Raw genomic sequence first — 12,849 nt, 5'->3', positions numbered from 1 at the left:
TTGGAAATTTATTTTTTTTTTTTTCAGTCTATACTTGTATTTATTTATTTTTTTTTTTCTTTTTTTTTTTTTTTTTATTGGTGTTCAATTTACTAACATACAGAATAACACCCAGTGCCCCCTTGGAAATTTAATGTAAGATCTTTTTCTGATTTTTTCACCAGGCTTCTTAAGGCCTTTGGTTTCTGTCACCAACCCAGTATTCGGTTATGTAGCTAAGCAGTTTTCCTCATGCCAAACAGATCTGAAACAGTAGTAGTACGATCGGTCTGTTTAGATGATTTTTAGATGCTCTGAACCAGCGTGGAAGACCAAACTTCTCGAGGAGATGGCTAGGTGGGTGTGGGAACACAGTGGCTCCTTTCCTTAGCTGCTGTGCTTCCCGGGATCTCCTCAGGGTTGGTGAATGGAACAGAGACCTCTCCCAGGAGAAGACGCACCAGGGGGTATGAAGCCTGCCGCCTGCAGGCCCTTGTCAGCCTGGCCCGCTCCACTGAGATACAGGACACCTCCAGGAGGCTGGCTGGATGCATCGATGAGCTCCTCCCTGTGAGGAGGCAGCCCAGGCCTGGGGCGTGGTGACGCATGTGGGTCCACACGGCAGGTAACATTCGGAAGGACAGTCCTGTGGCCTTGCTGTCACTCACATGACATGCCTGCAGCTGATGGCTCTGCTGTCATGAGCATCTGAAGTGTCCCCCTGCCCTCTGGCCACCAGCCCTGGCTCTCACACCACAGAGAGGGCCTCTGGGGCTCCCCTCACTGCCATCTCCACACTGCAGCCCCCCAACTCTCACTTGCTGGGGGCAGAGGGGGCAGCTTTGCTTGCTCATGCGGCATAGAGAAGACCCACAAACCACAGATGGGGAGTGAGCAGGAGGACAGGGCTCAGAGGAGAAAGAAATTCGAGGTCAGGCGGTGAGAACTGTGCTTTCGCCATCCCGTTGTCCCGTTTCCGAGGAGTGAGGGGACCAGCCCTGTCCCAGGGTCAGTGTTGTCTCGCCTTACGAGGAGCCCATGCTCTGCCGTCGGCGCCACCACCACGCCTGCCATCCTACAGCCTGTTTTCTGTTTATGTAGAAAAGAGAAAGGACACTGGCTAAGGCCTTGCTCACTTGACAGTGACTCACAAATGATAAACAGGAAAGGCAAGACTCAGTTCTGCAACACGACCTCCTAAAGAGCTTGCACGCAATGACCATGACCAATGAGGAAAACAGGGTCTGAACTCGGGGCTCACGGCTCAGCGATACAGGCTGCATAAGTAAAAGGCCCAGTGACTGTCTCCACTCTGAGTGCTGTTCCCCTTCCATCTCCCAGGGGTCTGTGGTCTCTGGGCTAGAGTCTATTTGTAGCACGGACAGGGCACTGCGCCCCTGTGGGATGCACCAGCCCTGGCCTGGAGCACCGCTTCTCTCCACAGCGAGCCTCGTCTGCTCTCCCATAAATGCAGGGTTGCATGGCATGCTCCCCAGGGCCCTGTGAGCAGTGATGTCCCATTCCATTGGTCCAGCCAGCAGAGGACCCACTGTGTGTCACCTGGAGCATGGACGATGACAAGCCAGACCCCACACCCATTGCCTGGTGCTTTGGTCCTGGGGTCTGGGGGCTGTAGGGGTGCAGGGAAGGCCAGGCCCAGTAGGTGCCACGGGGTGACCTGTAGCTCTGCCCATGGCCCTCTCTACTGACTTGTGGGCCTTTTAGAGGCCAAGGGACACCGAGGTCACTGTAGTTGCCAGGGTCTGGTATTGGTGCGGGAACAGACCAGCAGTGGAACAGAAGAGGAAGGTCAGAGAAAGCCCCGAAGTTTTCCCCCGTAAAGCCCACCCTGCAAAGGAACACAAGCACCGTGTACTGTGGGGGATTCACAGGCTGCCTCCTCGTTCCCATGACGACCCTGTGAGGTGGGTTCCAAAGCCAAACCCCCCTCTAAGCAACAGCTGGGATGCAGGATGCATGCTCTGAGGCCACTGTGCCCCAGCAGGCCCCCCTGCCCCCCCAAACAGGCAGGCAGCACACAGCCCCTGTGGGCGGGGGGGGGGGGCGCAGGGGGGCTCCAGGGCATGAGGACCTGAAGCAGAAGCAAAGCCAGTGTGAACAAAGGGGAAGGTAGGAGGCTGTCCTGTGACCAGGAGTGAGACAGGACTTCTTTGTTCTCTGATTGTGGTAAAATACACATAACGTCGTATCGGTCATTCTAACCATTTGTAAGTGACATCAAATCCACTCACAGCGAGTATAACCTGGTATAGCCGTCCTCACCACTGTCTATACCCACAACTGTGTCAGCATCGCAAACAGAAGCTCTTCCCAGCGCCTGGCTCCGTCCCTTGCTGTTTCTGGGAGCTTGACCACTGTAGGGACCTCAAAGAGATAGAGCCTTACAGTATTTGTTCCTCCGTGTCTGGCTTGTTTCACTCCGTGTAATGTGTTTGGGGTTCCTCGTGCTGTGGCATGCATCAGAATTTTATTACTTTTTAAGGAGCGATCGCACTCCACTGCCCAGATAGAGCGCACTTTGTTTATCTGTTCGTCATCGACAGACGCTCAGGCTGCTTCCACCCCTTGGCCGTGTGAGTAATGCTGCTGTGAACATGAGCGTGGGGTGTGAAGGTGTCCGTTTGAGTTCCTGTCTTCAGTTCCTGGGGATGTAAACCTAGGAGTGGAATGGCTGGGCCACGCGGCGGAGCTGCGTCCACCTGTTTGAGGAGCTGGCACGGTGTGTTCCACTGAGTCTGTGCTGTGGCACATTTGACCAGCTCAGGCACAGGCGTCCCAAGTTCTTGCTCCAACCTCTCCAATGCTTGTCATTCCCCCCACCCCCACTTTTCTTTTATTACAGTCATTCTTTGGGAAGCATTTCTTAAATAAAACTTTAAAATTGCACATCACAAGGGCCAGAACATAGATGGATTAAATGCCTGGGCCAGTAACACAACACTTACACGGGTCACTCGTAGGAACATTGGAGGAGATTCCCTCCCTCTGTTCACATGGGCGCCACAAGGTCACTGCCCCTGGTGTATCAATTTGCTTATGGGAATCTTAGGGTTATTCTTATTCTCAAGTGGTGGGCCTTTTTGGCCGGTTTATTTTTGCCTCAAAACTAATTCCAGCTGCGTTCCCAGATGGCTACACTTTGGACAGCGTCAGCACTAAAACCATTAATAATGTAATTGATTAAAACACACTAATGTTGGAAAAAATCCCTACTGCCTGCGTATCCTCAGGGACAGAGAGAAGCAATCTTCTTCTTGATTTCCAGTTCTGCCAGAAATGAGAAGATGGCGATTTTGTGACCCTAAATGATTCAAGCAAGGATCATTCATATGCATATGCTAACACTCTTGGAGGAAGGAGTGTCAGGGACCCCAGCTAATACAAGATATCACCCTGCAGGTTACTCATTACTTACAAAGGGACATATGGGTCCTTACAGTAAGAGACTGGTGATTTGTCACTTTGATCAAATTTAGCATCACATAGAGAGGGTACTGCAACATGCACACCTTTCCTGTTGCAATCAGAGGTGCACAGCATCACCTAGGAGAGACTTTAGCTGAAAAAGACCCTTAGTCTTACGAAGCCTCCAGCCCTAACCTCAGTTCACAAGAAATAAAGGAGTTAGAGCCACCAGTTGAGCAACAATCAGACAAACCCAGAATATGAAACAATCTACAAGAAACTGGCCTGGCCTTCCCAAAAAGTCCACAAAACATTACAAAAACAAACAAACAAAACCATGGGATAGTTCTCTTCTGGGATAAAGAAATATAACAACCAAATGTGATGTGTGAACCTTGTCTGGATCCCACATTGGGTAAACTAACAGCTGTACATGGCATAGTAGGGGGGTGTTGAACATGGATTGGGTATCAGATGACATTGTGAAGTGATTGTTAAGTTTCTTTGAGGTGACAGTCGGGTCAGGGGTTATGTAAGAGATTGTCCTTACTCCCAGGAAATGCTGCTTGCACACATACCTAGGAGTCAAGTGTCACGGGGTCCATGATTTAGTGTTAGTTTTGGCTGCAGTGTGTGTATGTGTGGAGAGAGAGAGACACGCAGAGACAGAGAAGGACCAGAAGGAAAGCAAACGTGTCAGAGAGCAGACAGCTGTCGATTCCAGGTGGATGACTCAAAGGTGATCATTATCCTACTGTTTCAACTTTCGTGTCTACTTGGAAATTATTGCAACAAAACAAGGGGGGGGGGCAGTTATTTGTAGCTAATGTTTTATATTCCGAGTTCTCTAGAACACCATTCCTGCCTCTTGAAAGGCTGTGTTTTTCTGTCTTGCAGTTCGGGACCGAGTCCGATCGAAGATGGAGAGAGACATTTTGGCAGAAGTGAATCACCCTTTCATTGTAAAGCTTCATTATGGTAAATAGAGTAAAACATAACCTACTTACTACTTCTGTGGTTTTCCTCTCTGAGGGAGCAAAATGCCCTGTTTTAACCAGAAACCAAAGTAAGGGGCTATAGTTTGTTACTGATTAAATCATCATTGATAAAGTAGGAAAGAAAGAAAGAAAGAGAGAGAGAGAGAGAGAGAGAGAGAGAGCGAGAAAGAAAGAAAGAAAGAAAGAAGAAAGAAAGAAAGAAAGAAAGAAAGAAAGAAAGAAAGAAAGAAAGAAAGAAAGAAAGGAAGAAAAACTGACTCTTGGCCTAGATTGGAGTGAATCTATGACATATTTTTGTGTTGTTTTAAAGTAAAATGCTTTATGCCCAATAATTTCTTTAACCAGAATGGCATCGCCTTCTATATTTCAAGTGAATACTGTGTTTCAAGCATTTTAAAGAGAGTAGCTCACTGAACCCTCAAAACTTTCTTTCAAGGGAGGTCATTGTTTCCATGTCCTGGAAGAGAAATGAGACACAATCAAATGATTGTGATTCTTGTGGCCACAAAACTCGTTTGAGTTTGCTTTCTTCCATTTCTCTCCTCGGGGAAGCAGTAAGTGAAATCTTCAGAATAAAAATAATGAATGAGGGGCGCGAGACTGCATTCACGCTTACTCCCCTACTGAATAATTAGCATGAGGGAAGTATAGAAAATAAAACAAAACCAAAAAACAACAAAAAAACCCCAACCCACTTCATTGGTTTCAAAGCTCCAGGTGTGGGGGATTGTCCATGACATTTCAAATCAGAAGGAAGCAAAGGAGTAAGCTGTGCCCAGAGGTGGGAGGGCGGAAGCTTGTCACTCTCTGCTGGTTAACTTCTGATGATTACTAAGAAAACACCTCAGTCTTGCATAGAGAGTGTGTGGCTTATCCTTTCAAAGCTAGTTAGAGTGAATATGGGTGTGAAGTCGCTGGAAGGTGGCTGTGGCCGTAGGCAGGTGTCTGACCTGACTCATAGCAGCCCCGGGAGGTGGACCCCCACACACACAGCCACCTGTGCAGCCCCTGCTCGTTAGCCGCTGTCAGATCCAGTCCCATGTGTCATTTCAGCTGGCTTCCAGAGGATTTCCCTGAAGAACAGCTGAGCATCTTTCAAAGATTTTTTAAGCTGTCTTCCATGTCAGCTCTGTGGTTGATCAAACGACATTTGTTGTCCTTCTGCCCATCAAGCCCTAGGAGAGAGGATTTAATCCACACTTCACTTTATACGATTCTGACAAGGATTTTTTTAGTTAGAAGCTGTCTGTTTCTAAAACCCTAATACATAGAATGTTTCTAGTGTTTTCTTTTAGAAAATAAAAAGTTTTCAAGTTAGCTGGGATATCAGGACCCCCTACATCCGCACTTTCTGTCTATACAAAATAGATACCAGATGATAGATCATCAATAACATTGAACTGAGTATCAATAGTCAATAGTGGTTTGTTTCTCTCAACCCTCACATGCACGTTCAGCCCCCTTTGGGGCAAGGTACACCTGGCTAAATGGTGGACAAGACCAGAGACATAAACCTAGTTTGCGGTGATCAAACCTAGAACATGGGCTCCGCTCACCTTTAGTCTGATACATGGGGTCAACCGGTCACCAATGCTTCCAAATGATGGATTTCCTGACCTGGAGTTGCATAGAATGACATATGAACATATGACATATGACATTGCATATAATGACATATGACATATGACATTGCATAGAATGAAGGAAAGGAGGCTTGTCCACCCCGGGTTGGAGCCATCATCCGGCTGCTGACCAAACTCCTCACAGCAAAGCTGTTGGTCCAGTGCAACCTACGTGTGCCCAGAGCCCAGCATCAGCAGTGGTGACAGGAGAGCAGGTTGGAACTGCAGATAACGTGCCTCCATGTATCTTCCAGCCCCTCTGGGGTTAAAAAGGAAGAGGGAGCAAAGGAGAGGGGAAGAGCGAAGAGAGGTGACCCTCTAGACTCTCGATAAAGGTGGGGAACACAACAGACTCACTCCTGCCGGCCCTTTCCTGGAGTTCTGCCCCAGCAAGTGCCCCCCCTCGCCCCGACCCGGCTCCAGTCCTGTTTCTGGAAAGCGCCAGCACCACAGCACATGTTCCGGGCCCCCTGGATGCCAACCCTCTCTCCTTCCACAGCCTTTCAGACAGAAGGAAAGCTCTACCTGATACTGGACTTCCTGCGAGGAGGGGACCTCTTCAGCCGGCTCTCCAAAGAGGTACTGGGGACAAAGGGGGATGGCGAGCACTCGGGGGAGGTCTGTGTGTGTGGTGTGCGTGCTGAGTGTGCACTGCGGGGGTGCGGTGTGTGTGCTGCCACTATGTGCTAACGATGTGCCTGTCCGTGTGTGTGAGACTGTACTATGTCAGTGAGTATGCTGAGTGTGAGAATGTGTGTCAGTGTGTGCTGTGTGTGCATGTGGTATGCATGCTGTCAGCATGTGTGAGAGTGTGTATATGGTATGCATGCTGGGAGTGTGTGTCAGAGAGGATGTATGTGCAGTATGCGTGCTTTGAGTGTATCCATGTGGTGTGCATGCTATCAGTATGTGTGATAATGTGTGTGTCTATCAGTGTGCATGCTGTATGGGTGTGTGTGCTGCGATTATGCAAATGGTGTGTGCAACATGTGTGTCAGTGTATATGAGTGTTGTGTGTGGTGTGCATGCTTTGAGTGTGCATGTGGTGTGCATGCTGTCAGCATGTGTGATAATGTGTGTGTCTGTCAGTGTGCATGCTGTATGTGGTGGGCGTGCTGCGATTATGTGCGCAATGTGTGTGTCAGTGTGCATGCTGTGTATGTGAGAGTGTGTGTGTGGTGTGCACGCTGTGTGTGTGCATGTGGTGTGCATGGTGTCAGTATGTGTGACAATGTGTGTCTGTCAGTGTGCATGCTGTATGTGGTGTGTGTGCTGTGACTATGTGCAAATGGTGTGCATGTCAGTAAGTGTGAGAGTGTGTGCTGTGTCAGTGTTATATGCTGAGTGTGTGAGAATGTGTGTGTCAGTGTGCATGCTGTGAGTGTGTGCATGTAATGTCCATGCTGTCAGTATGTGTGAGAATGTGTCTGCGACATGCGTGCTGTGCGTGTGAGAGTGTGTGTGTGTCAGTGTGTATGCTGTGAGTGTGTGGTGTGCGTGCTGTGCTGCGGGGGTTACGTGGTGTGTGTGGGATGCGTGTGCATGGGAACATTGTGTATGTGCATGAATATGTCTGTTTGAAGAAGTGGCACGAGCCCTACAGAGAAGCCCTCTGTTGCCATAGGAAGACTTTCAGCACACGGCCCTCCCGGGGGCACCGTGCAGCGCCCCGACCCCCGACCCCTGACCCCTGAGTGCGGTCCCACGTGGAGCGGGAGCAGAGGGCCCTACAGTGGCAGCTGAGGAAGAAATCTCCCCATCTCTCACTTTCTGTCGGGTCTTCTTGCAGGAGGTCTCCATGACCGCAGACCACTTTTGGACCCGGGGCCTTGTCCTTGACCTCGCGGTCCTGTTATAGGAATTGTCCAGAATGTTACCCAAGGCCACACGAAAGCTCTCTGGCCCCTAGTTGATGTGAAGAGCTCTCTCCTGCCCCAGGCAGCAGTAGCACTGGGCTCAAATCCCAAGGACCCCATGCAGTATCCTTCCCCCATGAGCCCCCCCAATCCCCCCCCCGCCCCTGGGCAGTCTTACCTGGCCGCGCTCATCGGCCTGAGACAGTGCATTCAAACCGCCCTCTCCCCTTCTCTCTCCCTCCCACTTTTTGACCGGGAGATCCTTCCATCCTGCGTGGACCTCCAAAGTGAACCACAGATCAAAATGGAGCAGGAGTGGGGGTCCCAGAGCCCGTGAGATGCTCTCTCCCTCCGTTTTTTAAGGGTCCCTCAGATAGTGCACCATTGATATTTTGGGCTCCTTGCAGTAAAGTCAGATCCTAGTTCTACAAAGAGCCCTTCTGGAGCAGGTGTCTGTCCCTGCTTGTGCTCACATGTTCCCAGAGATGCAGAACGGTTGGCATCTGCCCATTTCTCACCTGATAAGTATTGATTTCCCCTTCCCCTCTCAGGCCATTTGGGGTTTGGGTTTGCCCAGCATGTGGCATGACACACCCCGTCGTTGGGCTTCTTGACCAAAAGGCAATAATGATTAGCACAAAGCCCTGTATGACCTCACGAGGGGAGCGTGTGTCTCCCACCACACCATTCATTCCAGAATAAAGGTAAAGTTGTCAAATGTGGGTGCACCAGATTCTCAGAAACAACATGGGAAAGTATCCTCTTTCTGCTCTCTCTTGGAGAGAGAAAATAGTAATATTTAATTGCAGAGTCAAAGAAAGAAGATTTTGTTGTCAATTAGAATTAGTAAGGGATTAATCTTGAAAGCTGCTCATTTCTGGGTATGTCCCAAAGTATAACTGAAAAGGAAAGATGAAAACATTCACCTCTTTCACCTTGGAACACGGCCACTGGACGGCATCCTGTCGTGTGTGGGCCGCGGTACTGACTTCCTCCGAGGATGCACATCCGTGGGTGTTTCATTCCTATGCAGACACTATTTGTCATCTATACTTGGGGACCATACTGAGATGAGCCCTGGGTACTGGACAAGTAGAGAAATACGGTTGTGCTCTGAGCACGGAACCGCAGACAACCCATGGTGTTTCTAGACAGAAAAAGTCGGATTGGAGAGAATATGATTGCTAGCAGAATCTGATTAAAAGTAAATCCGTGGACTATGTTAACTGATTTAGAAAAGAAAACTAGCCAGGAGAGGTGCCCATTGAGCGCAGGAGATAGAGCAGGAGACTCCAAAGGCCAGAAGGGCAATGAGGGTTGACAGCCCCAGAGGTCACCACCCAGGACCAAGGGGCATGAGGCCCCGATGGGGGGTATCCCTTCTGTGGAATGGATGTGCTCCACCTGTTCCAGCCTGACGTCGTCACCATCCAGTTCCCCAAACAGCTCTTGTTCTAACTCTGTGTACCAGGCCGCCTGCTGCTTATGTGTTGATTCCTCATGTGTCTGCGTTCAGAGAGAGCTCAGTGATAACGTACCCTTCTAGTCTCTGTGACACTGATTTCTCACAGTGAATGTGAAGAATGGTTTGTGATGACAATCTGGCTTCCTAGTAAGGTGACTTTAAACAGTACGCGCTGATTATAACAAGCACCACAGGTACGAAAGTGTCCCTCGGATGATGGCTTTCAAGTGTGCTGGGCACCTGGCCTAGCATATGCCTCAGCTCACCTGAGCCAGGATGTCCGACTCGTGGACCCTGACACCCATGGGTCCCTCTCAGCCAGCCTCCCCTGGCTCAGGGTGCCTCACTGACTCTACACCACGTACTTGTTGTCTCCGGTAGAGCTCAGCCCACTTTGGGTAGATGGGAGGGAGTCGGGATGCATTCTCAGCAGCCCCTCATCAGGCCTTCGGGATGTTGAGGTGTCACTTCACATCCCAACGACCTATGTTAAAATATCAACCCAGAAAGACGTTCCCCCCCCCCAAGTGCTACATGATTCCTGGGTGGGGGAGGAGGAGGTGGAGGAGGGAATTAAGTGCCCCACTTACGAGCTAATTAGGCCATCTTGGTAGGGAAGCGCTCTCCTGCCTTCACTCCTCTCCAGACCATAAGGAAAACTCATTTTCCCGTTGTAAGAGCCAGCAGAGCATCTTGGGGGGAGCCTGTGATCTTCCACAGAGCAGAACTGACTCGAGTGCACTTGCGGGGCTGACTCACAACGTTCTCTGGCAGAGTTCTTCAAAACAAACCAGCCACAGAATAAGCCGAACGGTCTTGTTCTCTCTTCCTAGGTGATGTTCACCGAGGAGGATGTCAAGTTCTACCTGGCTGAGCTGGCTTTGGCTTTAGATCACCTCCATGGCCTGGGGATCATCTACAGAGACCTGAAGCCCGAGAAGTAAGTGAGGACACAGTAGGACGCTGCCTCCACACCCCACTTCTTGCCGCCCCAGCTGGTAGCTTCTCTGTTTGATTCTCTGTTTGATTCCCAGATGGGTGCCCAGAAAGGTGTAGACTGGGGCCATCCTCCTATGGGCACCTCCCACGCAGGTCCCATCTGCCCGCCCCTGAAAAGGTGCCCAAACAGGTGAGAGGCACTGGGAATGGCGTATCCATTCCCAGTGCCTCTCACCTGATCCTCGTAACAACACATCAGGGAAGACCAGGCTAGGGCCGTGTCCCTGCTGTTCCGGGTAAGGCTGGGCAGGTAGGGGGCATGCCCCCCACTCCTCCTTGCTTCTCAGCTGCCGCCTCCCCTACAGTGGGGAACTCCTCAGATGTGGCCACCTCAATACTAGTTTGCCTCTTCCGCTCCTGTCCCTTCTCTGCTGTCCACCTACAGGGCTAGGAAGCCCTCGCCACGACTTCAGCCAGCCATTTCCAGGTGGCAAGTCAGATGAGCTTCTCAGAGAACTTTTCTAAAAGATTGTGGCACCTGTTTCCCCAGATCTTCTGATGAGATTTTGCGCGTCTTTGGCAATGATCATCTATAATGTTTTAGGACATTTTAGCAATCTATTCTAAATTAAAAGATTAAAGTCCCTCCAAAATCACAGTTTCCATGTGAGGTTTTTTTCTTATATTCTGTGTAGAGCAGACTCATAGGAGTGGGCCACGTGAAGAAGGTGATCAAGTGGGTGCCATTTTGGGTTCAGTAGGGTTGCTTGACCAGAGCCCCAAAGGCCAAGTCCCTGATGTTCTCACTCACTATTCACTGTCCTGTGAGACCATTCGATCCCACACATGGAGGGTGAGGTCCATGACTGCTGGTGGACAAGGTAGAGGCTGGTGGGACCTACCAGCTTTGGCCATAAGGCAGCCTGTACACTTGGGCTGACTCATCACCAAGGGCTCGGGCCATGGGGTTCCAGCCCATGCTCCACAGCCTTTCCTCCATCTACACCGAGCTGAGGAGAAGACGGCTCTTCTCTGATGCCATTTTTATTAGATGTGGTGGTCGTTTATGGGAAACATCTGGGCAATGTAGTGTCCATACATGGTACACTTGTCCAACACCAGAAGGACGTGGCTTTGACTTAACTACCTACAGTAGTTAGCTACAGTACGCCATCACTGGCTGCACGCGTCAATAAAAGTTTAAATAATCTCAAAAGGCCTCATCTTCAGCATCTCCGAGGAGAGAACAGTATCCTATTAACTCCAGCTGCCTCCCTCAGAGAGCGGTAGCGTGAGGCAGGTCTCAAAGCTGTGAGCCCCAGGCACTCGTTAGGGCGTGCACCCTGGTTCTCTCTCTCTTTAAAGGTCAAAGGGATCTTTACAGTTAAAAATAGTAATATTTAATTGCAGAGTCGAAGAAAGAAGATTTTGTTGTCAATTAGAATTAGTAAGGGATTAATCTTGAAAGCTGCTCATTTCTGGGTAGGTCCCAAAGTATAACTGAAAAGTAAAGATGAAAACATTCACCTCTTTCATGATAAATTGGCATTTTAATTATGTGCTGTAACATTTTCCTTCACATTTCAATTAAATAGTAGGTCTCTTTTTTCTCAATCCCATGGCAGATTTTTTTCAATTGTGGTAAAAAGAAAAAAAAAAAAAACAATAGAAAATTAGCACCATAACCATTATTAAATGTGCAGCTCTGGCCGTGTGCACACTCACATCGTGTACCATGCAGCCACCAGCACTGTCCTTCTTCCAAACTCTCTTCATCTTGCAAAACTGAAACTCTGTCCTGGTGAGACACTCACACCCCACATCCTCCCCTGCCCAACCTCTGGCACCCCCTACTTTCTGCCTCTATGAATCTGAGTGTTCTGGGTCCCTCGTATGAGTAGAAGACATGTTTCCTGTGTTCTGCCTGGCTTACTGCACTCAGCACCTTGTCCTTTGATCCATCTGTATGCTGGTGTGGGTCAGAATGTCACTACTCTCCCTGGCTGTTGAAGGCATCACATATGAATCCTCAAGGCCTTGCTTTGCTTTTTCTCCATTCTGCTTCTGGTCTCTTTAAGGCTGGGCTAGTACCCTCCAGGAGCTGATGGGACAGGATTTAATTACAGCAAAAAAAGAAACAGAAGACTAGGAGCCCTGGGGTCCCCAAGGCCTGGAAGAGGGGCTTCCTCCAGTGTTGGCCAGCCTCTGCCCTTATAGGATCTCCCTCTGCCCTGCAATGAAGAACACCCTCCCACAGGAGAGCTAGGAAGGGTGAGGACGACACCCCCTCCAGACTGACGCTCTAGATGTCAGACACTGGTGGGACGAGGGCTTGCAGCCAGTGCGATAGCTCCTACAGCAAGGTGAAGCCTGCCGAGCCCCAAGCCTCCTCAAAGCCAGGGCCCAAGGTATCACAGGCTTCCCCGGCAGAGCTGGGTCAGTCCCGAGAGGCAGGGTGGGGCTCAGAGAGGGGTGATGTGAAGAAATAGTGCCTCTGGCCATTGAGGACCTGCCTGGATCAGGAAAAACTCAAGAAGCTCCAGATTCCCCACAGACCAAGGCAA

The 12,849-nt window shown here is 49.8% G+C and overlaps 1 protein-coding gene across 7 annotated transcripts in view; it reads left to right on the top strand.

Annotated features, from left to right (window-relative positions):
• Positions 1 to 12,849, top strand: part of RPS6KA2 (ribosomal protein S6 kinase A2) — a 344,859-nt gene that overhangs the window by 263,568 nt on the left and 68,442 nt on the right. For all 7 annotated transcript variants that reach the window (XM_077899684.1, XM_077899685.1, XM_077899688.1 and 4 more), the window contains 3 exons: positions 4,303 to 4,383; positions 6,525 to 6,604; positions 10,180 to 10,286. In XM_077899684.1, the coding sequence (XP_077755810.1) occupies positions 4,303 to 4,383; positions 6,525 to 6,604; positions 10,180 to 10,286 (268 nt within the window). The remainder of the gene's footprint in view (positions 1 to 4,302; positions 4,384 to 6,524; positions 6,605 to 10,179; positions 10,287 to 12,849) is intronic.

The sequence above is a fragment of the Canis aureus genome, chromosome 1, assembly GCF_053574225.1.
Source record: "Canis aureus isolate CA01 chromosome 1, VMU_Caureus_v.1.0, whole genome shotgun sequence".
NCBI lineage: Eukaryota > Metazoa > Chordata > Mammalia > Carnivora > Canidae > Canis > Canis aureus.
Note: the sequence above shows the minus strand (reverse complement) of the source record. Positions and strands in the feature narration are given on the sequence as shown.